The sequence below is a fragment of the Coffea arabica genome, chromosome 2e, assembly GCF_036785885.1.
Source record: "Coffea arabica cultivar ET-39 chromosome 2e, Coffea Arabica ET-39 HiFi, whole genome shotgun sequence".
Classification (NCBI taxonomy): domain Eukaryota; kingdom Viridiplantae; phylum Streptophyta; class Magnoliopsida; order Gentianales; family Rubiaceae; genus Coffea; species Coffea arabica.
Window position 1 is genome coordinate 75,557,389 of NC_092313.1, and position 26,088 is coordinate 75,583,476.

Sequence of the window (26,088 nt, forward strand, 5' to 3'; positions counted from 1 at the left end):
GCTCGGTCTTCTCCTGCTGTTTCTACGTCTGTTTTTTTTTATTCCCCATTTTATCTTTACTTTTTTTTTTAAAGAGGAATAGTCTCAAGCCCAATGGGAAGCACATTTTCCAGTCATTAGCTAAGCTTTCCTCTTTCGTCTCCTGATCGCCTGGTCAAGCCCAATTTATGAATTCGATTAAGGATAATTTCTTGTACAATTGGAGATGTCACATAACAATTTATCATGTTTTCAAAAGGCGAAGACGCCCTCCCTGGGTTATAATGTGAATTGTTTATCAAGTAGAAGGCATTATAGGTACTTTATTATGTCAAGGGAGATAAACGTAATTATGTAAACTTGACGAGACCCGGGTGAAATTATCCCTTTGCAATAAGACTACTTAACATAACATAGACTATAGAGAAAATAATGCAAAATATAGAGAAAAAAATAATTTTGATAAATAAAAAAAAGAAAAAAAAAGTATTTAATCACGTGTGAAACTGTCCTACGGCTTTCTTGTGGCGAGAATCGACCCACGATCTTGCAGTATTTCGCGATCACGGCCATGTTTAATTTTCTTTCTTCTTGTGCTTCCTATTCTATTCTTGCTGGAGACCGAAGCTGGAATTCAAATCAGAGCTCCCCACTCGTCTTGGAATCGTGCAAAAGCAGAGAGGAGAGAGATAGACATCCAATTCCAATCCAACAGAAGTAAAAGGAAAAAAAAAAATACAAAAGAGACGAGGAAAGGAAAAGGGGATCAATGGGAAAGGGAAGCTTCCGTTGAAGTCTTATTAGTCTTTTATGATGGCGGGCACCTTTGACCACATGTTTTCTTGGTCAGATAGATTGTAAATCCTTTCCTCCTAGCCTAGTCTGTGGGTCGGATTATCAAAATACTCACAAACTTGTCAACGAAGTGATGAAATTCAACAATCAGATAAAAACCAAATACAACGAGAGGATATTGATCATTATTTTGACAATAAGTAGTACCTAGTACTTATTTTCTTTGGTGGTCGGTATGGCACTTAAATTTGAAGTCAACTTTCTTGCATGGATAAGTAGTTTATAAACATGATGAGGCAGTAATTGTATTATGTAGTACTCTAAACAAAGGCAAACTAAAAATCATTTAGGAAGGATTAAAGGATCACTCAGGCAGAGCCAAAGAGGATTTCTCATTTCTCGTCTACAGAAAAACACAAAAGCTGTTGTTGGATTGAAATTTAGCAGAAAACAAAATCGCAGGTCCTTCTGTTCTGGGGAATAGTAGGGGCCAGGTGTGTGGTGGAATATCCATGTCTACATTTATGAAGGTTACAACGGCCAAATCATCATATCGATATCATCACTCTCACAGAAATTGTAAAGCTGATAGGCCATATGAGTGCTCCTACTAGTAAAAGAAAAGAAAAAGCAAACCCACAATTAAAAAGTCCAATTTACTTCACGGGTTACCACCAGCCATTCCAGTTCAAAAGTTCACACTTCCCATTAGTAATTACTTAACCCACCCCCCGCCCGCCCCTTTTCTCTTTCTAGAAAATACTACGTAGTAGAAAAGAGAAAAGAAAAACAGTAAAAAGAAATGTCAAAAAGGTTTCTTCCTTCTTCCACGGCTACCGACAAGTCTTTCAAGAACTCCAAAACCTGAGCAAAGACTCGACTTTTTGAGTTGGGTTTTTGCTGTTTTGAGTTGGGTTTTTGTTATTTTTTGTTAATTTCCATTCTTTAGTTTGATTTTATATAAGCGAAAAGAAAGAAAAACAGAAGGTAGAGGAGAATTTGATTGATTATGTCTGTAGAGTCGAGCTCAGGTTCAGGAGATCACCACCATGGTCATAATATAAGAGGAGTGCCAACTCATGGTGGGCGTTATGTGCAGTACAATATCTATGGTAATCTGTTCGAAGTGTCAAGAAAGTACGTTCCTCCTATTAGGCCTGTGGGTCGAGGGGCTTATGGCATCGTTTGGTAAGCGTAAAGCAGCTTTCTTTACGTGTGGGTTTTACCTATTTGCTTATGCTTTCGTGATTGAATCTGTTGACGCGTGGTGTAAGTGCTGATTTTGGTAATTACATCATAAGGATCTCAAATTGATCTTCTTTGGTGTACAGTTGACGCTAATTTCCACAGAAAATTCTAAAATTAACTTTTGTTAGATTTTGGTAGTTTACATATTAAAATTCATTTTTGGGAATTCAATAGAGGTGTGATACCTGCTGATAAATCATTCAGAGATGTGGTTTTATTAGGAAAAGGAATTTACAGTATTTGGGTGATCATTTAGAGTTGGGAGCTAGAATACATAATGCATATGGCTGAGATCATACTTGTTGATGCCAAAAAGGTGGGAGGGGTAAATAGGTGATGTAGATCTACTTGAAGTCTTGAAAATCTTCCACCTAAATCTGCAAAAGAAAATGCAAAATGCTAATCAGGTCGGAATTGGGGGCAAAACCATCTGATCATTAAGTTCATGATTTAGAAATCTGGAGATTATATCTTGTGTGCAAGTCTGTAGCCTCAATAGTTAAACCTGTTAATCATATCTGCTAGTGCAGTATTCATGGATGAAATCAGGGAGACTGGTAGGGTGCACTATTATGGTTGCGTAGTCGATTAATGTGTGAAACGGCAAAATGCCCTCATTACCATGCTAGACTTGCTATTGTAAATGATTTTAACTTAAATTCAACTATTACGACAAAATATTATCAACTTTTTTGACGTTGGTGATTTAGCAAATCATGTCAATGAAATTCTCTAAAGTTGCTTGGCTACCAGGCTTAAGTTCTACCTTTTACTGCTGCTGCAAAATACTCTCAGGGTCTTTTCTTGAATGCCTTCCCCATTTCTATTCCACATTTTATGGGACTTTCAAATTTCTGATGTGCAGAACTCTATGCTGCATTTGCATGGATAGGAATATAGTTTACCATTTCTTTTGTCCTGTTAATTGTAGAAAATTTCACCTTAATTATGTCCCTGAATTTGTTTGTAGTTTCCTTTGGTTCTAGTCATTTACTTCTCCCGGAAACCTTTTTGACATTCACTATTTTGGTGATTTTCTTTCCCTACTTATTGGAGATGATCCTGTGTATGACCACAATACAATAGGTATTCAGAGTAAGAACACATTTTTTTTTGTTTCGTCGTGAACCCTTGCATGTAGGTATTTAACTCAATATCGAGCAGTGCTGATTCGATGCAACCAATTGGATTGTTATTTGATTTCCTTTATAAATTCTTAAGGGATTTGGAACTTTAACAGGTTTTCTTGCACCTTTTGAGTTTGAGTCGGATTTTAGTTGGAGACTGCCAATTTCATTTAGATGTGCTATTCTAAGGTTGCATGTATTTACATACAAAAAATTTTGTTTGATTTATGTCATTGTAAAAAAAATTTGTGATTATTTTTTCGTATTTGATTTAGTGCCGCTATGAACTCAGAGACACGGGAGGAAGTAGCAATTAAAAAGATTGGCAATGCTTTTGACAACAGAATTGATGCCAAGAGGACACTGCGGGAAATAAAGCTTCTTCGTCACATGGATCACGATAATGTAAGTATCATTACTGTATCAGTTCTCTGAAAGATTGAAGATTTGATTCAGATGCATGTTGTGCTAATTGGTTTACTACCTTTGTGTTAGCTGCTGCTATAGTACTTCAATTGTTTTATTGTTATAGAAATTTTGTTTAGCTGTTGTACTAGCTGGGTAAACATGTTGCTACTTGGTCTTCATAAGCTTTGCATTTTCTTTTCTCATTGCTTCTGTTGTTTACATATATTTTTTTTCCAAGTCTACATGCTAGAAATAAAGTCTTCATTAGTTATATTTTATCCAAATCAAGAGTGCCACAGGACAACTATGTGATTGACTTGGGATGAGATGGAATAGGCAATCTTTAGGCCTGGCTCCTTTAATTTAAGTTTGTTTACTTGGGGGGAGGGAGTCTAAGTGTGAAGTTTCGGGTTTGAGCCTTCCCACTTACGCTAAAAAAAAAGTTTATTTATGGAAAAATGTGGATATGCTTGTTTTATCAACTAGCGAGTCCATGAAGAATTAAGATTGAGCTCAAGGTGGACTGTTGACTACCTTTGTAGGTCCTCACAAGAAATTTCTCCTGAGAAAGTTACATCAGTAAAGATAGCTTTTTTCCTGAACTCAAATGCACATAGCAAGTAGAGTCCTGGATTGCTCAACAGTAGTATCGAAACCCACTATCATTTATGATTATATATAGTTACCGAATAGCCTTAAATTGCACTGATTTCAAGACATCCTGCATCTCTCCTTCAACTTTTATGATCTTCCTTTCGCCTTCAACTGGTATGTTCTTCCCTACCTTCCGTTTCTAGTCTAAGAAGGCAACCAACATGACACCCAGCCACCAGCTAATGAAAAGTAAATGTAGATGAATGGTAAGATGCCCACAGCTATTCCTGTATAAAATGTCAATCCCTTTATAAGCATTTAGCATTGTCTAGATACATAGCAAAAGGAAGCATATAAAGAGCATTTAAAAACAGGTGCTTAAATCTCTCGCAGCCCCGTCACCATTAAAACACACATGTAGTGTGAAGTTGGACATGTTTTCCATGCCTATGATTATTCTGTTGCTGGCTTTGACAGGAAATTACATTGCAAAAGGGGGCGTGAGTGTCTTTTCTTCTAACGTATCGGGTTATAACATATAATTGTGAATCTCCATCCTCTAGGGGACCTCTACAACTTTCCCAAGTAATTTCCAGAGTATTGAGTGTCACTATGATAGTGCCATTTGATTTGGAAATTTTGTCAAAGCCTTCATCGAAAACTATGTACCATTCACTCTGTTGGCCACAGATTCCATTTGTTGTGTTCTTCCCTTGGTAGAACTACATATTTTATAGATGTTTGAAGGAAAATGATTTCTGATTAAGCTTTTTGATCTGTTTATGGGTTGTCTCTTCTTACAGGGAAAGGAAACTTACACGTGAGCAGCAGTAGCGCTCTCTGTAGGCTAATATAACACAAAAGTTTTTTTTTTCTCCCCCTAAAATCAAGAGGCTAAAATTAACAAAGCCTTGTCTAAAATACTAGAGGATCTCTTGATTGTTTGCATTTTATGTCTCTCTTCTTTTGAATTGTGTTCAAACCATTGTGTCTTCTTTTGGGTCTAAAGTTCTTAAATTTGGTTCGGTAATTGTAGCTTACTGGGATTCTTCATTTTTAGATATATTCTAACTTCGTGCTGTTTCTGTTGGCACAGATAATTGCACTGAAAGACATTATACGGCCTCCGCAAAAGGAAAACTTCAATGATGTCTACATTGTCTATGAACTAATGGACACTGATCTTCACCAGATTATTCGGTCCAACCAACAGTTGACTGATGATCATTGTCGGGTTTGGATCCATTCTCTAGCCGCACATACAAGAATTGCTTACTATATATAGCTAGCACCAAAGAATTTCAAATGCTCATAGCTTATCAAAATAATCTTTTTATTTTACTTTTACGAAGAAAAAGAGGTCCTTTTTTTTTCCCCTGGAAACTGCAAAAAGGGCACCAGTATGTTATTTTTAATCATATAAACTGTTTATTTGTGGGACTCCATTGATTAAAAAAAAAGGTTAAGAAAACTGTTTAAAAAATAAAATAGAAGAAATATACTCCTTGAAATCCTTAATGGATGTTATTTTTTCCATCTTTGAGATATCACGCAGCAACAGCAGGCTAGCTAAAGTTCAATTATTTTTCCCTTTTAGTTGTATTTACTTCCTTCCTTCAAGTTAAAGGTGGCTATGCCTTTAGATGTAGCACAGGAGATTCATGTGGTGGAATGTTGGTATTCTTGAAATGGTCCAACACAAGTTATTTTCAGTGGAGTTTTTTTTTATGTATAGGTGTAATTTCATAAAGTGATGATGATAGTCATGGGTCTGATAGTTTGCATTTGCAATTTACTCTGTTGTTTTTGAGTTTGACCTTCTGGAATGAGCTTTTCTTTTGTCTATGTTCATGTGCTTGGGTCTGTGTGAGTAAGAGGGGAAGGGGATGGGGTGTCCAATGTACAGGACTGTTACATTTTTTTTTTAATCTTCTTCAATGTTGATTTAAAATTGCAGTACATGACTTTTTGACTGTTAGCCTTGAACTTCCATTCATGGCAGTATCCAAGAATTTCATGATGAAGTTTTGGCCTTGCATGGAGAACTGTTGGTGTCTACGTTGGGCATTCAACATTAATTTTCATCTAATTAAACATAACAGGCCAATTGGATATTTGTTCTCTGTTCCTATTTGTGTTCTATTGTAGTGATTGTGGTGTTTATGATTTAAGGATCTTTGAAACTTACAAACAAAATGAACAGGAAAGAGATTTTTTTTTTTTTTTTTTTGGGGAAATGAAAGTGGAGAGGTGTCAAAGTTATTCATTATGTTTCAGTTTTTCTTTTTAATATTAACCTAACACTTGTGATAGACTAATGTGTTTATGAACCTATGCGCTAGTACATGGTCTTATCACCACTCCTTGGACATGATATTTCTGTTACATGCTTTGTGCAGTTTTTGAACATTCTCCAGGCTCTGTTGTTTTGATCTCTATGTATTGGATGAGTCTAATGATTTGCATTACTATTTATGCAGTACTTTCTTTACCAAATTCTACGAGGACTTAAATATGTTCACTCTGCTAATGTGTTACACCGTGATTTAAAACCTAGCAATTTGCTTCTCAATGGAAATTGTGATCTTAAAATTGGAGATTTTGGGCTTGCAAGGACAACATCTGAGACAGACTTCATGACTGAATACGTTGTCACTCGCTGGTACCGTGCACCAGAATTGCTACTAAATTGCTCAGAATACACTGCAGCAATTGATATTTGGTCTGTAGGGTGCATACTTGGTGAAATTATGACAAGACAACCCCTCTTTCCTGGCAAAGATTATGTTCATCAATTGAGACTTATAACTGAGGTATGTTCGTTATATCATTTAAGATGATTTGTTGTGACAAGTTCTGTTGCAAGTTTGCAGGATATCATTTGTTTTTTTGTGATAAAAAGGATGAGGAACATCTTTTGTGGTTAAGATTGAATTTCTGCTTTCTTTTCATGTATATTGCGCTCTTAGCCTTCTAGTCCAGACCTTTTGTGCTTTGAACAGTTATGAGTAGTATAGATACCATAATTCCTTTGTGTAATCAATTTCTGCTTAAACATTTATTCTTTAGCTACTACATGAGTAAGTTCTCTTGTTACAGATTGACTGGTTTGCAAAAATCCAATTTTGAGTTTTGCAGGATAAACATCAGAAATGGAGAAATTTTTACAGTGGGAGTAGCACATTATACTGAAATGTATGCGTTTTCTATGGGGGAAATACCATCTTGTGTAGAAAATGTAATTGTTTAATTAAAAAAAAACAAGAGAATCATCATAGCTTAATAGCATTTTGAAAAAATAGATGATTGAAAATAAGAGGTATGCTTGATAGAATTAGAAATGATTGGATTGGAAGTAAGAGGTAATACTTGATAGAATTAGAAATGAGTGGATTGGTACCTTCATGAAAACCATACTGGTGAAATCCTTCTACTTATTTAATGTCTTCAAAATTTCTGCCTGCTCTTGTTCAATGGTTGTCCAATAGTTTGGATTTGGATTACTTCTGATTCTGAATTATACTTGTTTTTCACTTTGCAAAGCTCATCGGTTCACCAGATGATGCCAGTTTAGGGTTTCTTCGGAGTGACAATGCCCGAAGGTATGTTAGGCAGCTTCCCCAATACCCAAGACAACAGTTCTCAGCTAGATTTCCTAATACATCTGCTGGAGCTCTGGATTTGCTCGAAAAAATGCTTGTCTTTGATCCAAGCAAACGGATTACAGGTAAAGTATGATTAAACTATTTCCGGTGCTCTCTTTGTCCATTTATTCTAAATCAAACTTTTGAGTTGAAGTTGAACGGTAATATTATGCTGACTTCTTGTCTTGTTGTCATGCTTCAAAACATAAGTTGGGAAATTAGTGCCAAAAATTAAGATTCTCTCTGGAAGCCAAGTTTTTTGCCAAGTTTGTCTGCTACAAGTTTTTTAAAAACTTTAGCTACAGTAACCTCAAAAAACTTTTCAAAGTTTTTAAACTATACACTTCAAAATATTCAAAAAAAAAACACACTTCAAAATTTTTTTAAAAAACTTCTACAATAAGCTACAGTAAAGTTTTAGACAAACACCAAAAAAACTCACCTTCCAAACGGGGCCAGTGTTTGGCAAGGTTGTCTACATAGTTTTAAGTATTTCAGTTTTGAGTTTGGGTAAAAAATCACTTTTTTTTTAATGCTTTTGGGAGCACTGACACTTAACATTGGGCAAAGGAAAAAGGCAACAAGCAGCATTTTGATCATCAAGAAAATAGATGAATTTAGCTTTCTGAGCACGACATTTTAATTCAAGCAGTGTATGGTGATTTAGTTGTAAGTTGAATGTCTGGACAACTTGAAGGTGGTCATCAATTTTTTTGGATGAACAGCCTAAATATTTTGTCAATCATGCGGTTTTCCCTGGTGGCCCTGATGAATGGCTCTTTTTGTTGTTTCTTGACAGTGGACGAGGCACTTTGCCACCCGTATTTGGGACCTCTTCATGATATCAATGAGGAGCCTGTTTGTCCTAGGCTTTTTGTTTTCGATTTTGAGCAGCCATCCTTCACTGAAGAGAACATCAAGGAGCTCATTTGGCGGGAATCCGTAAAATTTAATCCGGATCCTACTCATTGAGAATGGAACTAATGATGTATAAACAAGTTCTTTGACCGGACTTCCACTGAATACTTTGTGTTGTATCCAGAGTGAAACCCCTGATTAGGATCATGAAATAAAACAATGGAAATGTTGAGGTTGACAAAATTTCTACATGGTAGATCTCATTAGATTTTTCTTCTGTCATCTTCTTTGTATTTTAAATGTTCTAATATTGTACAAAGAAATTGAAGCAGCGTTCACATAGGCTCAACTTACATCTAGGAATGCCAATTTCTCTTTGGGTGATCAAAAGAGAAGGATCCCTTCTTGCTGCGAGCTTATCTTGTAATTTTCTGTTCAATTGCATAACTCTAATCAAATAATTTATGTTATCGAGTATCAAGGCAACTGAGTAGTTGTCCTAAGAACTTTGCATAGTTTGTGATTTTGCTGGTCTGAGGCTTGCTACGCTTTGACGTTGTAAAAGCACTGTACTATTTCCTCTGTTTTGTTGAGACATTTTGACATTTCCTGACAAGGAGTACGGTTCTGATTTGCCAGTCCTAGCAGCATAGCATTATTTCGGTTAACAATGATGAGGTTACTCGTGAAAGGTTAACTTCAGTCTTGACTGCAGTTCCTTTTGTAAATCATTGCTTTGAGAGAAGTCTATCACGGTAGATTGTGCTATAAATTTGACAAAAAAAGAAAAAGAAAAGAACAGTATTACAGAATTCTGGCTAGCATATATTTAAGGGCTTAACAGGTTCGGCGTCTATAATATTGGGGCGGACTTATCATACAGGAAGGAGCAACTGAATGTCACTGGCCTATGAGCATGAAAATCATTGAAATCTAGATAATGTAAAGAAACCAATGTAGCAGCTAAGCTACTGGATAGATGAGGTTTGCTAGTACCTTATTTGGTAAGAGCAGCTCCGTAACTCAACATTTTCAATTTCCAGATTCTCCTGGGGGAAATCACACATTCCAACTTTTTCTGGACCCTGATCAGGCAGTGACGCACAAGGCGTAGGCACCACTCCACTGGCAATGCCTTCGACATCAGCACAAGTCCATGGATATTTCTTCGCCTTCTGTGCCATCCCTATGGTCACGTTAGCAATGCATATTCCAGTGAATGGGTCCCCAGAAATTCCCTCGAGTCTTGCTGCCATTTTCACATCGTCAGCCACCACATCCCTGTAATTGATTCCTTGTATCGCAGGCAATGCATGAGGGTCATAGTGATTGTCAGCGTGCGATCCATAGTTCCCAGTCATCCAAAATACCCATTTCATGGTCTGCAATTTCATGCCTTTGACATATATGTCTTTGACGAAGCCACCTCTACCAACTGCTGTCTTGATTCTGACCCCTGATTCTGTGTTGATGGCCACAATATCTTGGGCTCTGACATCTTGAATTCCTCCAGACATTTCACTCCCTAGTGCTATCGCGGCACTGTAGGGTGAAATGCAGGTTAGTCTTCTGATGAGGAGTTGTTTTGTTGGCATCCCGTATGATATGCCATACTCGTCCCACCCACTTTTGACTGCTATACAGTCATCTCCAGACACAATGTAACTGTCCTCAATTCTTGTGTTTGTGCAAGAATCTGATCACGAATGGGAACATTCAGATTTACCTTAGTTTTGATTATTCTTCAAGAAACTTAAAAAAAAAAAAATCAGGGGAATTTTCGTGCTCTAGGACAAAAACAAACCTGGGTTGATTCCATCTGTGTTAGGAGAAGTGATTGGAGCTGTGATAGTAATGCCTTGTATGATTATATTGCTGAAACATTAGAAGCAAAAAAATGATCAGTATAGTTACCAGCTACAAAGCCAAACATTAGTTGGCTACTGATTTGCTATTACAACACAAATTATTATTAATCAAACGAAATATATTCATGTGCAGGGTACAGGACAATTTGCTGCTGAACCAACAATTGAAGCTTTTTTCTCTTTTGGGAAGGGGAATAAAAAGTTACCTGCTGTAGACAGGATGGACATTCCAGGAAGGAGAGTTGACAAGGGTTAGATTTGATATCTGAACAGTATCAGAATGCATGATCTCAATTAGATAAGGTCGGGTGAATTTTAGCTTTTTCTTGTGGAACTGCTGCCACCAAAGAGCTCCTTGGCCATCAATTGTGCCATTATCACCTATGCAATAATAGCACAAGCAAAAAGTAAATCCATGATTCAGTCTTAGAATTATCTCTATTCTTTCCAATGGATTAGTAGAGTTATGGGTTAGTTTAGCAAACCTGTAATCACCACATCAGTGAGGTTTGTCCCAAACAGGAGACTAATGTACCTTCCTCCCGCGGCATCTCTTCCATGGCCATATGATGGCAAGGGGTCAACAACTGGCCAACTACCTATATCCTGATGATCAAGAAGTGTTACTAAATTTATGAAATCAGTAATTCAGCCAATGTTTGAGAATTAATTTCCAGAATCCATATGATTATTGAACAGTATAAAAGTGGAAAACATGCATGAGCGTTATCTGGTTATTATTTGCTATAAAATGAACAAGGATGTTTATCCCTGATCCTGGTGGCCAAATTGTTTAACAAGAACTGATTATATAAAAAAGAAAAAGAAGGACGCTGAATTAAAAATGTGAAGGGAAATGGAACCTGAGAAGCCAGAAGAACAGCATCCTTGTGGAGATAAAGAGTGAAATGGCTGGTGAGATTGAAGCTTCCCGTCAACCATTTGCCTGCAGGAACATACAATTGAGCCCCACCCTCTGATGCATATTGGCTCAACTGATTCACTGCCTCCTGAAAGGCCTTAGTGTTCAACGTCCTTCCATCTCCAACTCCCCCGAATTCCTCTATGGATGCACTGTGTCCTCTGCAACTTATAGCCGAGTACTCGAAAACATCAGATGAGCCCTCCAAAATTCTTGATTTTCTGCACTCAACTCTGCCAATTACGCAAATCACTGCCGAAACCAGCACGAGAAACTTCACCACCTGTCAAGACACAGCCAAAGAAAAAGGCGATTATTACAATGAAAATGTCCCGTGCCACTTGGTTGGTTTCTGGACAAATCCCATCTTCTGTTTTTGTGCTCTGTATCCATTAAATGGTTGCATTTCCAGAATGAATACAGCCAGACAGAAGATGAAATGTGGTCAGTGGAGATTGGTCGTTCGCTTGATTGTATATGTATTACTCCATTAGAGGGACTATTGGAGAACGAGAGAGAAGAAGACATGGACATGGAAGCTTACTTGAAGAAGACTAGGGAAGCATTTCCGCAAGGAATCCATCTCTTTCTTTCTGGGAATGTTGTATGTAGTAACTAGTAGTACCACGTTATGATGGAGAGCATGTCACGGGTTCAGAGTATATATAGACAAAAAACGAGAGAGAAGCTGGCTGGCTCCTCTATACTCCCAAACATTCTTGCTAATCTACGGTTTGATTAGATATTGAGCTTAAGAATCTGTGGTGTTCACGAGATTTTCAGTTCACAAGAAAACTCTTCCATTAATTATAGAATTGAGGTCACTTTTCCGGGACAAGCAAAGCACGTAGGTTTCTTTAAAGTAACCACAATCTGCCAAAGCCAAACAGGGAAAACAATTACTCACACTCTTTGACCTTTTCATCCTTTTAATCATGGTACCTAAGTTATTAGAATAGAAATTATCGATCTTTGAGCGTTAGGGGTGCAAAATTGATGACAAATAACGGTCCAACTCTAATTGCTCACCAAATTAGCATAATATGTCCAGGCACTGCGAATCTGGTGTATATTAGTAGTATAACAGAGTAAAAGGAAAACAAGTAGATTATTCATTGTCAAGGGTGGACGGTTTTTAAGAGAGAGTGTAAGTAAGAGGTTTCGATTCGAACCTTCTCATTTATACTAAAAAAAAGGGTAAATTATTTATTGAAAAAAAAAAGGCAGAGTAAATTATTCGTTGCAATTTTATGCAATATAAAAGTGTGAAAGAATTTTTGAGAAAACGAATACTTGTGGTCATCTCAGGGCACCGAGACAGCAATCAATTAAGACTGTACATTTATCTAAAATCTTGAAAACTAAATGCTACAAAATACGATGCTCGTAATCAATAATTGAGTTATTAAAGCTATAAAGCATGTAAATGAATTTTTCTAACGAGTGTCCTTAGGGTACTTATTAATACACATAGTATTCACTTAATTTACTATATATATTATTTATTTTTTAAATTAATTTTATATTTTTCAAAAATATAACATCTATAATACATTTTAACGAGTACACTACGGCACCCGGTCAAACAAACCGCATATAAATTTACTATTGGTAATTCTTGAGCCTAGAACAATTGGAAAAGCATCAATTAGCATAGTCTAGCAAGCATAGAGCAACAAACTATAGGCCCGTGAGCTGAAGTGGGTGGGTCATGTCTCTTCTTTTTGGCTTTTAGGCCGGTTCGGTTGGAAAGTAGTTACGGAATCAGTAGTGGCTCCCATTCTGAGGAGCCTTTTAAAAAAAAAAAAAAAAAACTAAATTCGCTAAATATTAGTGTCTCGTGATGATCACCCTGTGCCCACTCTCACTCACCTCACCGCACCATTGCCGACCCACTTCACGGGCCATCGATAAACCCATGGCCCACCTCCGAATTCTCCCTCCCACCACAATCCATGATCCATGATCCACATTGGTGTTTTCCATGATGTTGCCTTTTTCTGCCACTCAAATGGAGGGACAATGGCAGGCTTCGTTTCATTTTTGACTTTCCTGTCAGATAATACAAGTCTAGTTTTTAGCCCGTGCACCATTCAGAAAAATCACAAATGTATATATTTTTTTTAATGCTATATCAATAAACATGCCATTTTTTTAGCATCCTTTTTTTAAATTAATTTTTGTTCTCAAATGTTGCACATAATTACTAAAGAATGTGTGCTTATAGTCATAGGATGGAGCAGTCTGTACAAGTAAATGCAATCATCCAACGCTTACAATTGGCTGCAATGCATGTTTTTGTTTGGGAGGGGGGGGGGGCTATGATTTATTGTCCATGCATGTTGGTTCGATTGGTAACAATTGGCAATTTATCACAAAAGATTATGTGTTCGAATTCTGCTGTCAATATGAAAATGGTGTTAGTAAACAATCTATAAGAATCCCTGATCTTATGATTTCAAGAACGAATCCGAATCCAACAAAATTTTTTCTTAAAGAAGAAGAAGAAGAAGGAGGAGGAGGAGGAGGAGGAGGAGGAGGAGGAGGAGGAGGAGGAGGAGAATACATGATTTGTCGGCAGTCTTTTCAGAGAGCTGAAAAGGGCTGTTGGTGGTCGATGTCAGCGATCAAATAATGCATGTTTCTTTAATGGCCTTCTTCATGTCGTGCATGGAAAAGGTGACCTGTAGATTAATTTTGAAGCAACTCCAACTTATTTTATAAAGCAACTCCAACTATGTACGAAAAACATTTGAATTCACCTGCATCTAGGTGAAGGAAAGTGAACGGTGACTTCCAAGTTCCAATGTGAGCACATCGTTTTGTTCGGAGAGAAGTGAAGATTGGATTTGGATATTAGACGACATATTGAGGTAAATAGAAAGGGGAAGTGTAGCGTAGCTAATAATTTTCAAGACACGGATACCTACCACGATTCATTGTCGTGGCGTTAGTTTTTGGCGAAAGAATTTTAGTGATGATATTTGTTCCGTTTTTCCAATTCTCTTGGAAAGCAAATGAGCACGAAAGAGTAAGGAAGATGAGTATAATCAAAGTACTTAAATGAAAATGAGTTAAACCAAACTCAATACTATTTTACACGTAAATTCTTGTGGATTAAACATGTCACGTCACATAAGAGAGAGCATTTCACAAGAAAAACAAACCCAAGCTTTCATATTTCCAATGATTTTGGCACTCTAAACAAAATTTAGGCACTCCTCCGCCGTAAACAACCTTGTCGAAATGACATATAAAACTCACAGCCCTAATTCTTTAACAAATATATATATATATGTCAAAATTATCTCAAGGTATAGTCGTCAATCACTAGTTAGCATTGACTATACTATAAACTCTAATATGGTTTAAAGTCATCAAACTCCACCTCAAGAATAATGGGAGACTAATATATAGACAAGCTCAAAAGTTAGGGATGGTCAATGAAAATGGGCTTCTGCAGGAAGAGCAATGGGGCGAAGCAGGAGATGAAGAGAATTTTTCTTTCACGCCTCAAATGGGGTGGGAAATGGGGCTTAGACACTCGGCCCTGTTCCCCCGGCTACAGATAATACCTATATTTATTATACATATCATATATGCATATTTATAATATAATAAATAATATGAAAACTGTGCATTCTTACCAATTTGTCAAGGTAAAATGATATATTTTGTTACATTAGTTTTTTTTTTTTGGTTCTTTTCAAGTATCTCATGTTATTTGTAAAATATAACGATTATTAACATGGAATAATCCAAAATAACACTTACCAGAGTCGTTATTTTGTTATATATGTTGGAAAAATAAATTCAAACAAAAATTAGAGTGGCCACCCATGGGAGAAGCGAGGCAAGGATGCAGGTGCATGCGGCAAGGAATGAGAGAGACTTTGCCGTCCTAAACCCGCCTCGTTACCATCTCTATTCTACTAAAAGTGATAAATATCTAGAGATCAAAGCATACTCTACAAATACTCTCTCCGTCCCACTTTGATAGTTCTGTTTTCCTTTTTCATCTGTCCCAAATTGTAGTCCACTTTCCAATTGAAGAATGTAGTTATATTTTAATTTTCCTAAAATACCATTATTCAATGTAAGTTGTTGTTACTATAAACCTACCCCATATAATGAGAGTTGATTTTTTTTTTACCATCAATTCAAATTCCCATAAAGTTGTACTCTAATTAATGTGAGGGTATTTTAGGAAAATAGTTACCTAAATTGATTGTTCCAAAAAAGTTAATTACTTTTTCTTAAACTGTGTGAAAAAAAAAAATCAGGACTATCAAAGTGGGACGGAGGGAGTAATAAAGATCATAATTATTTGTAAAATTACTTTCAAAATATTTGGCTTTAAGCTCTGAAAAATTAATTTTTTGAAAAAAGTTTATGAAAAATAAACATGTATAGGGAGGCGAGTTTCTAATTTGATAAAATCTACAATTGTTGGTCGTTATGAGCATAACTTAAAATTTTAAATAAAAATAAATTTATAAAATTTTTTTGGATATGATTGGACTCCGTTACCTTTGCTCAATTATAAACTAAAAGTCCCCCCGTGCTTCTCTTCCCACGCCCTTCACATTTCCTATTTTTAACTGTTCAATTATACGATTCAAACTCTAACAGCGAAAGTTGGAAGACTGACAGTAATACAAAATCCCCGTGCTTCTCTTGGGTCCTGCGAGGAGCAAAAGATGCGGAATGAATTGGGGTCCTGCCTTCAAGGGACCTCATAGTTAAAGAAAATAAAGTAGCAAGTTGCGGGTTGTCAGAATAACAAATAGTTTGGTCTGCAAAATTCATCACTTTTGATTTGTCGATATCCATTTCAGTTCTGAGGACGACTTCTTTCAAATTTCCTCTTTTTGTCAAACGAACAATTCAGGGTAATAGTAACTCCATAGTTTGAAAGAGAGCAGAGAATTCACTTGCAAATTTGCATCGAATAGAAATAATGGCCAGTGACGAAAATATTCATGTAGTATTGCTACCATGGTTAGCATTTGGCCACATCATGCCTTCCTTCCAGCTTAGCATTGCCTTGGCCAGAGCAGGAGTTCATGCTTCACTCGTCTCTACGACCAAAAATATCCAGAGACTTCCTAAACTTCCTCCTGATCTCGAAGGCTCAATCGATTTGGTGGGTCTTCCACTACCGGCAATTGACAGGAACCTCTTGCCGGAAGGTGCTGAAGCTACAATCGATATTCCGTTCCATAAAATTCAGTACTTAAAGATAGCATATGATCTCCTCAAGAATCCTTTCAAGCAGTTCATTGCTGATCAAGCAAAATCACCTGACTGGATTGTTGCAGATCTGCTCACCCATTGGGCGGGTGAAGTGGGCCAGGAACTCAACATCCCTATTATTTGCTTCTACCCCTTCTCTGCTGCTACTGCAGTCTTCTTCGGGCCGCCTGAATACTTGGCCGGTGAGGGTCAAAAACGGGTTAGGTCAACTCCTGAAAGTCTGATGAGAAAACCGGAATGGGTAGATTTTCCATCGATGGTTGCTTACAGAAAGCGCGAAGCTATCGGTGTACATGCTGGATTTTACCACGAGAATGCTTCAGGGATCGCGACTGGACAAAGGATTGCCAAAGTAATCCAAGCCTGTAAGGCTGTAGCTATACGTTCTTGCCCAGAATTCGAAAGAGACTACTTCAACCTGCAGGAGAAGATCACTGGAAAGCCTGCGATCCCTCTGGGATTTCTTCCCCCTGAGACGTCGAACAACTTGAGGGACGAATCCTGGAACAACATCTTTCAATGGCTTGATGAGCAAAAGCCGATTAAGTCAGTAGTATTTGTGGGATTTGGGAGTGAATGCAAGCTGAGGAAAGATCAAATCCATGAGATAGCCTACGGGCTAGAGGTCTCGGGGCTACCATTCATATGGGTGTTGCAGAAACCGAGCTGGGGTGACAGCGATAATGAAGACGATATCCTGCCTTCAGGTTTCGGCTCCAGGGTTCGGGGGAAAGGAATAATCCAAATAGGATGGGCGCCGCAGAGGGAGATTTTGGCGCACCCTGCAGTTGGGGGTTGTTTGTTTCATGCAGGGTGGGGGTCTGTCACTGAAACTCTGCAGTATGGGCACAGCCTCGTTGTGCTGCCTTTCATAGTTGATCAAGGCCTGAATTCAAGGTATCTGGTGGAGAAAGGGCTGGCTATTGAGGTGGAGAGAAGTGAGGATGGATCTTTCAGCAAAGATGACATAGCTCAATCATTAAGACGAGCAATGGTGCCAAATGTTGAGGATGAAGGGGAAGCCCTGAGACTCCTCAGGGCTCGTGCTGCTGAAGCTGCTGCTTTATTTGGAGATCGAGAGCTTAATGGCTACTACATTGAACGTTTTGTGGAGTACCTGATGAAGACTGAAAATGGGGTTCAAACTTAGATGCCGCAAGGGACTACAAGATGAGAATCACGTTATAATTTACTACTGATCTTTGGGACTATAGCATATAGCATGGGACAGGAACTTGTAGCTCCAAAATGTCATTTTATCAGACACCGTATTTGTAGTGCAAATTTAAAGCTTTGTAATCCTCGTTTTATATCAAAGAACAACAAGTACCATGGTGCAAACTTCTGCAAGATTGAAAGAAAATTTCATATAAACTTTCTAACTACAAGAGTAAGAGACTTGATTTCCTTAGGTAAGGAAGGCATTTATTAGTAAATCATGCCAGGATAGGTAACTCATATTCCATTCAGGAAAACAAAAAAGAGTTTCTAATTATCTACTACAAGCGCAAATAAGTATTTTTTTGTTCAAAAAAGGAAAAAATAACAAAAAGAAATTTACTTGCATATCCCCAGAAAAAATAAAACGCATATTTTGTACAGTTTGTTGGTTCAACTATTTGAATGACAATAGGTAGAATAAAACTCGATATCCACGAATATCCGGTCCAATAACATTAATATTGTCCAGTTTGGTATTGATAAGAAATTATTGACGCGCACCTGTTTTATTTGGAATATTTTTACTGTAGTACTTTTTGTGATGTGATGTGTGTGAGATAAAAAGGTAATTGGAAAGATAAAAAGGTGTATTGGAAATTGTAATGATGATGTAAGCAGATAAAATTGGGGAAATAAAACACAATCCAAACAAACCCTATACTTGATACCTGATGTCATATATATGAGGATTCACTTTTATCGTCCAATAACACATTTATTAATTTTATAACCCAATAACATGTAACTCTAATCCAACACAAATGAAGACAATTATGATTAAAAACAGAAGAATGTTGATTTAACTATTCATTGAATATTGGATTTTTCTCATGCAAGTTCTATGGCTTTATCCAAGTTTAAAACTCAGTGTAATGTGTTAATTTAACATGACGTATGTCTTGATTTAATTCAATAAAAATTAATTTTTCATTTTTGAACTATTCAACTTAGTAGATAGAGGATACGCGATGGGTAATCCGAACCCATGAATAAGAGGATCTGTTAATAAGAATTAAAGTCTATAGAGTTATCTTATAGGGTTTGGTAAAATTAGGCCTATCAACGGTCCGGGTCTAGACCCAGATTCGACCCGGATCCGTCAATTTTTTATGGGTCCGGGTAGGGATATAATGCCGTTACCCGAACCCGAATCCGAATCCGTTTTGTCAAACAAAAAAACGGGTCGAATACGGAATATATCATTCCGGCCCGTATTTGACCCGTATCCGAATATAAAATAGATATATATATATATATATACCAATAATATATCCCAAATTTATACCCCAAATTTACTTCTATACCCCAAAGGCCCAAACAACTAAATATTATCCACGGACATGCAGAACCTTTGGCATATACAACACCTGTTGCAAAAGCATGAATTTGAATCTAACAAAAAGTATTTATCAATGCTAAACATTATATCTAGAAGATGTTAATTAACATATGCAATATAGCCTAGCTAAGACTTTAACCAAGTGACAACATTGAAATAATACTTGTTGGACAAAATTAAATTGACCTTTCTTAATAAAAAAAAGTAATACTTTTTTTAATTTTGTTGTAAAACAGGTTTCAGCTATTTTTTCGGGTAGACCCGTCGGATCCGGATCCGAAACTAGAGTAGAAGACCCGTCGGATAAACGGGTTGGATATGGAACCAGCATAGTAGTAACGGGTCCGGGTCCGGAATAATGAATTCCGACCCGGGTTCGACCCGTTGACAGGTCTAGGTAAAATACTCAGATATACAAGTTAGAGTTTGGTAATAGGAATTTTCAAGGATACGCGACAAAAAGTTTGGAAACAAAAATTTTTGAGAGTTTTTGGCAACTCCAAGCTATCATACTTTTATCTTCAGTGAGAATTATGCCAATTACACTTTATTATACTCCATTGCGGATGCCGGCCCACCTGAGGGCCCCTTGTCTTGCCGGTCAAGCAAAACCCTCCCCTAAAAAAAATCCTTCTCCTCTCCCACTGCCCAATTCATATTATTATGTAAAATGTTCCATCTGGAAAAATCCCAAATTGATGCTGTTCCTAAACTAGTATAGCTACTACTGAATTCAGCTCTAGCTGGTAAGTTCTCCTTCTGCTGCTTATGAAATAATTTCCCAACTTCCTTAAAATGCTGCCTATTTCTACTTCTCCGTTCCCCTTATAATGCTTCGTGTTTGATTGCTTCTTTCTTACGACAGAATACGATTATAAAATATGAGTACTTCATTAATTCCCATCTATTTACTGCGCAATTCACAAGCGTTGAAAATGAAATTCTTTTGTCTTTTTTTTTTTTTTTGGTTTTACTTGTTATTGTTTCTTGCAGGATGACCGGATGGATATGTTGGATTTCTAATGTAGGGGATTTTGATCTCTGACTAATTGGGCTTTTACATATAAGTTTTCTTAATATTGAAGTGCTACATTGCGATGGCTGCTGTTAGATTTTCACGTTTAAGATCACTTTGTTATTCTGCAAAATTCGTGGACTCATTTGACGTCAGACGCACATCTGCTTTTGGAACCCGAAATTATTACAGTAGATATTGCAGAGAATCGGGGCTTAAGTTGAATCCTATTTGCAGTGGATTGGGAATCACGGGTTTGGACTCTGCTGTTGGTAATGGTTATAGTAGGGGAAAGTATACTAGTCCCTCTGGGTCCAGCTTCTCGAATTTGGCTATAAGAAGTAGTGCCCCTTTTGGTGGAGTTGGTCCTATGTTGAATTATCGGTCATATTCGTCTAGTACCAATAGCCAAGATGGTAGCCCGCAAGTTCCAGCTGCTGCTTCAGGTGATGGTGGTTCTAGTGCAAGTGATTGGACGGAGAAAGTTAAAGAGATATGGAACTCTACCGTAGATGCTGTGACATATACAGGAGAAAAGGCTAGAGAGGCGTCAAGTGAAGTCACTCCTCATGTTCAGCAATTGCTAGATACACATCCGTATCTGAGGGATGTGGTTGTTCCTGTTGGTGGTACTTTGATGGGGACATTATTAGCTTGGATGGTTTTGCCAAGTGTTTTGAGGAGATTTCATAAGTACTCAACACAAGGTCCAGCGGCTTTGTTATCTGGAAGCTCATTGTGGGGGCCCGTTCCTTATGAGAACAGTATTTGGGGTGCTTTGGAGAAACCAGTTCGATATCTTGTAACCTTCATGGCAGTTTCTCAGATGTAAGATATCCAAGTAGTTGTATCTCTTTCATACCTCTGTTTTTTGTAATTGAGGTCCTAACAATTTTTTTTACTGTAATTTTTTTTTTGTTTAATTTGTGCATGCAGTGCTGTCATGGTGGCACCAACAACTATCGCAGCACAATACATTGCACCAGCTTGGAGGGGTGCAATTATTCTTTCATTTATCTGGTTCCTGAATCGATGGAAGACTAATGTCATTACTCGAGCTTTGGCTACTAAGAGTGGAGTTGACAGAGACAATTTGTTAACCTTGGATAAAATCTCTTCTGTTGGTTTATTTGTCCTTGGATTGATGGGTTTATCTGAGGCATGTGGAGTGGCTGTACAGTCTATTCTAACTGTAGGAGGCATAGGAGGTGAGTTTTGCACAGCTAATGTTTTTGCTGTTTTTTCTGTAGTGAACAGATTTTTGTCAGTGTAGACACTTCAGTGTCAATTTCTGGAAATGCAGATTTTCTAAGCGTTGATAAGGACTTACATTTACTTGCATTCTATGGTCATTCCAGCCAAATAGTTTGATCTTGTCCATGTTTATTTGGAATTACTTCTGATATCTCTATTCAGGAATTTGTTTGAGAATTTGCTGAACAATAAAGGTTTATGTAGGTAGATTTTTTTTTTTTTGGGAGCTCACTTTCCGATTTTATTCAAGTCATGTTATCTTCAAGGAAGTATTCTATGCATCCTTTTTATGTTGGTTAGATTTCTGATATTCCTTTGTAGCTTTTGGCTTTTAAGGGATGTTGAAGCTGCCAAGTGTTTGTTAGTGTTCCTATATCATTTGTTGGCTACTTCTTGAAAATAGAAAGTTCTCTTACATAAGAGCACCTTTTCACCTGACCTCTCCAAGAATATACTATAGACAATGTAGACATTTGACTTTGGTGTCCATTTTTCCATTCCATTTGTGCCTTAGTTTTTAACTTTCTAGTTCTAATTAGGATTACTTCATGAAAAAACTTCTTATTTTCAGTTATCGAGCTACAACAGCTCTGAATGCGTTGTTCTTGGATTAAGCCTCCTGCTTCTGTCATTGGACCGACCTGTCCCCTTATTGGTATTTTATTGAAAACCATCTTTTTTAATATTTGAGCAACTGTAATTTCTGTTGGACCTCTTAGCATCATACATCCGGCCTTCTAGAAGATATTTCAAGGTCAAGAACTTGGTATCAGGGGAAGGTCTGATAGGGATTATTGTACAACTGCTTATGAATGTAGTGGAAGCTACAGGTTGTAGTCACTAAGAAAGAACTTGGTATCAGGGGAAGGTCTGATAGGGATTATTATACAACTGTTTACGAATGTAGTAGAAGCTACAGTTTGTAGTCCACTAAGTTATGCAATGGTTGGATTAAATGGTCATTATTTTTTTTATCAAAGTAAAAGCAGAATGAAAGGCAAAGAGCTTGCATTGGTTATTGCAAAAAAACAGCACTAAGACTTGTGACTATTTTTATTCAGCTGTCCTGATTTTGAAAATTCTTATTAGAGGTTAATTGTTTTTTTTTTCCCAATTGGAGGGGAAGAAATGCTTGCATTCTGTATTTTTAAACAAGAGTTATGGTTAGGTTTAAGAAGCATTGAAAATTGATATCATCATGCTTTGACTTGCCATGCAGGAGTGGCTACTGCTTTTGCTGGTAGAGACATCCTTGGGAATGTCCTCAGTGGGCTATCTGTACAGATCTCGCGACCCTTTTCAATAGGAGATACGATAAAAGTATGTCCAATCTATTGTTTATTCGTACTCATGTTCTGATTTTTTCTCCTTGTATGTGTATGATGTGTTTTAATTTGTCTGTTTAGTTGCTTTTAACCTATGTACTTATCTATCCATTTAGCCAACTATTGTTTCATCTAGCCATCTGTTGATAATTCTTCGTCTCTCTCCAACAAGTTAAGACACCCAGCTTAAATTTGATTGGTTTCATTTTCACTTCTAGATATTGTCTGTTGGAGAATGGTATCCTATGCTTGGATAGAAATGAATAAAGATCCTCTTGCAGTTGTTGGACAGGCTCATGTCTTTACTGTTTCAGCACTATTAACAATTTTAACTAGTTTGTTTCTTTTAATAAAGTACGGGATGGAGTATTTGTTATGTGCTTATGGTATATGTGGTTAACTGACTCTCAAAGATGTCGGAAAATTTCTTTTCCTTTGTTTTTTTTTTTGTTTTAAGATCTGGGGTCACAATATTATGTTTGAGAAAATATGATATAGGTATACTTTCTTCTATGTGCAACGTTCCTGACTAAAGAAGAGAAGTGGAAACATCAGTCCCAGCAGAGTGCTTAGGCATTTTCAAGTCATGGGATGGCGTGTCTAGCCTTAACCTTTGCTGTAAAAGTGGTAATCTCTTCTGGAAAATCATGTAGAATTAATCTTAACCCAGTTTGAGATCAATGTGCACGGACATAATTTAGTTCTTTTGCTACAAATCATAGGAATGTTTGCTCAAGGTCATGTAATTTTTATGCCATTGTTACTGCATAAACAATAGGCATAAACAATAGATGACATAGTTGACAACCCTTGATTGTGTTTAAAATCTCAGTCAATAACAAACACCACATTAAGAATTTCTTTGGGCTTCTTTTTTGCTCAAAATCCAAGTAGATCTTTACCTTCTTATTTGTTCCTCCTTCTTTGCCCTGGTGATCCTGCTGTCGCGGAGTGGTTTTCCATTCCTCTGCACAACTTGAAAATTATATTTTGATTGACTGGTTTTGTCAACGTTGTGATAGAAGTTGGCTTTTGATCGTATTTTAGAAGCTTGTGCATAATTTTCCTTCTGCTACCACTGTTGCAGGCAGGTTCCGTGGAAGGTCAGGTGATAGATATGGGTCTAACAACTACATCATTGCTGACTTCAGAAAAATTTCCTGTGATAGTCCCAAATTCTCTTTTTGCCAGTCAGGTGGGTCTTATTTGTTTTAGAATTTTCAAAACCTGCATTTTGGTCTTTTTCTTTTCTGGGTTTTCATCGTTGCTCTGCAACTATATGCTTGTGAGTTTTTGAGGCTTTTTTTCACTTGAAAGTGTTGGTTGGAGAATTCTTTGTGGACACAATTACGCATAATTTTGCTGCTACTGCTAGGATGCTGTAGATTTTGTTGAAGTGTTTCTGGCAGTCAACGTTTTGAATTCTTGATTCTCAAAAATTTCAACTTGCATTTTTCAAGTCTCATCACCTAATTGGGCTCCTGTAACTGTCTCATGGGAAATTGCCTAGCTGCCTAAAAGGTTGCACTGCATTCTCTTTGTAACTGGCTGTATTTTCTTTACTACTATTCTAAATCAGGATTACCTCTGAAACTAGAGTCTCTTCAACTCAGTTTCTGGAGTGGTTTCTCATTGCCTGTGTGTGATGAAATGCTTAGCTGGCCAATGATCCCTCCTTCATTCAAGCCTCAATTAATATTTTTTTTTAGGTTAGCTTCAATTAATTTTACCTTGGCATTGCATGAGAAATGACTTTCTTTATTGTGTTTCATTTAGTCTTGTTCAAGTTCAAGTTCAACTTCATGCGAATTTTCTTCACTAATGGTTGCTTTAAGTAGGTGATTGTAAATAAATCGCGTGCTCAATGGCAAGTCACAACGAAAATCCCTGTCCAAATTGGTGACTTTGATGTGATTCCAAAGATTTCGGAAGATATAAAGATTATGCTCAGATCCAATTCGAATGTGTTCTTGGAAAAGGAAGCACCATATTGTTTCTTGTCTAGGGTAGAAAGATCATTTGCAGAACTTACTATTGGGTGCAATCTAAAAGCGATGGTATGCTCGCTTTCATATTGTCTTATCTTAGAGCTTTACATCTCAGTTCATGTAGCTTTGTTAATCGGATTCATGCGATGCTTTTATTCACTGTTGATTTGATAAAAACCGTTATTGCTATTCCAAATGTAGGGTAAAGAACACTTCTTTGCGGCTCAGCAGGAAGTTCTTCTTCAGTCAGTTAAGATAATCAAGCAACATGGCGCTTCACTTGGTAATTACGCGGAAGATACTAGCTACTAGCAAATTAGCTGTAAAAAGAAACCTTACCACTGATTTTAGGCCATTACAGTTTTAGTTTGCTGCATGTTCGACTCATTGTATAGAAGTTTGTTTACACTGGATTCCGAAGGGTAGGGTACGATAAAAATCTGTGCTTTTAGGAACAACGGCGCTATGGTGCCATTTCTGCTTGAGAAGAAAATTTACATTATCAACACGTTTTTCGTTGATACAAACTATTGCAGATGCTCCTTCCCAGCATGCAATTTTTGTACTGAAGTTTGTAAATCGTTGATTGGTGCTTAAGTTTTTTTTTTTTTTTTTTTTTTAAAGAAATTGTTCTGGAGCATAGTCAATATCAACCAATTGATGACGCTTAAAGGGCATGGAAGTTACAAAAATGCACTGGCGGAATCACAGATTGAGAGTTGGGGGACAAGACTATGATCGATGTACGCGTGAAGGGATATCTTTAGATTTTTCTTTAAAAACTTGGGGTAGGAAACTCTAATTTTTACAAGGATGTAATTGAAAACTCTTAATACTTTAAGGACATTCAAAGATGTTCCCAAAATCTTGGTGGCATGATCTCAAAGTGAATAGCTTTACCTTTTTTTTTTTTTTTTTTTGGGTCTAACATTAACAATCTAGACTGCTTCTATACTATGGGAGAAGGGGGAATCTACACTACTATACTATGGCATTGGCAACTCAGTGTCAACTTCTATATTTAAACTCCTCTTGTGCATTATTAATATGGGAGCACATGGATCCTTAGTACCACTTATCAGTGACAATTCAGTGCCTATTTTTATATTTATGTCAAGTATTTTATTATTTAAATTGTTATGTGCTATTTATTTAAATTTTCTTTATCTTCGTGTGATAAATGGGACTGACACTGAATTTGACACCAAGTAGTGACACAAGAGGATGTCAACTGACTATAGGAGAGG

General features: G+C 37.1%; 4 protein-coding genes and 1 long non-coding RNA gene across 6 annotated transcripts; 3 read left to right on the forward strand and 2 right to left on the reverse strand.

Moving 5' to 3' along the window:
- Positions 1-1,491: 1,491 nt before the first annotated feature.
- LOC113728107 (mitogen-activated protein kinase homolog MMK2) lies at positions 1,492-9,168 on the forward strand. 2 transcript variants are annotated; one of them, XM_027252613.2, is made up of 6 exons: positions 1,492-1,962; positions 3,425-3,554; positions 5,248-5,385; positions 6,632-6,964; positions 7,695-7,878; positions 8,595-9,168. In XM_027252613.2, exons 1-6 carry the CDS (start codon positions 1,784-1,786, stop codon positions 8,765-8,767), a joined length of 1,137 nt encoding a protein of 378 aa, XP_027108414.1. In that variant the 5' UTR covers positions 1,492-1,783; the 3' UTR covers positions 8,768-9,168. The 2 variants fall into 2 exon arrangements, with proteins under 2 accessions (XP_027108414.1, XP_071937298.1); XM_072081197.1 differs by having other exon boundaries at positions 1,821-1,962; positions 3,442-3,554.
- Positions 9,169-9,457: 289 nt separating this feature from the next.
- On the reverse strand, positions 9,458-12,141 carry LOC113733222 (probable polygalacturonase). Its single transcript, XM_072081196.1, has 6 exons — positions 11,988-12,141; positions 11,385-11,726; positions 11,007-11,127; positions 10,728-10,902; positions 10,458-10,528; positions 9,458-10,349 (listed from the first exon to the last, which is right to left on the reverse strand). Exons 1-6 carry the CDS (start codon positions 12,024-12,026, stop codon positions 9,643-9,645), a joined length of 1,455 nt encoding a protein of 484 aa, XP_071937297.1. The 5' UTR covers positions 12,027-12,141; the 3' UTR covers positions 9,458-9,642.
- Positions 12,142-13,421: 1,280 nt separating this feature from the next.
- Positions 13,422-14,435, reverse strand: LOC140037384 (uncharacterized). Its single transcript, XR_011841309.1, has 2 exons — positions 14,010-14,435; positions 13,422-13,495 (listed from the first exon to the last, which is right to left on the reverse strand). It is a non-coding gene; the product is annotated as an uncharacterized lncRNA (long non-coding RNA).
- A 1,658-nt stretch (positions 14,436-16,093) lies between these two features.
- On the forward strand, positions 16,094-18,040 carry LOC113724709 (UDP-glycosyltransferase 91C1-like). The gene has a single exon (XM_027247585.2). The coding sequence runs from the start codon at positions 16,404-16,406 to the stop codon at positions 17,847-17,849; it is 1,446 nt and encodes a 481-aa protein (XP_027103386.1). The 5' UTR covers positions 16,094-16,403; the 3' UTR covers positions 17,850-18,040.
- A 1,748-nt stretch (positions 18,041-19,788) lies between these two features.
- LOC113733224 (mechanosensitive ion channel protein 1, mitochondrial-like) lies at positions 19,789-25,438 on the forward strand. The gene is made up of 7 exons (XM_027259468.2): positions 19,789-20,005; positions 20,253-21,102; positions 21,211-21,482; positions 22,748-22,848; positions 23,941-24,048; positions 24,692-24,910; positions 25,043-25,438. The coding sequence occupies exons 2-7, from the start codon at positions 20,357-20,359 to the stop codon at positions 25,151-25,153; spliced, it is 1,557 nt and encodes a 518-aa protein (XP_027115269.1). The 5' UTR covers positions 19,789-20,005; positions 20,253-20,356; the 3' UTR covers positions 25,154-25,438.
- Positions 25,439-26,088: the final 650 nt, after the last annotated feature.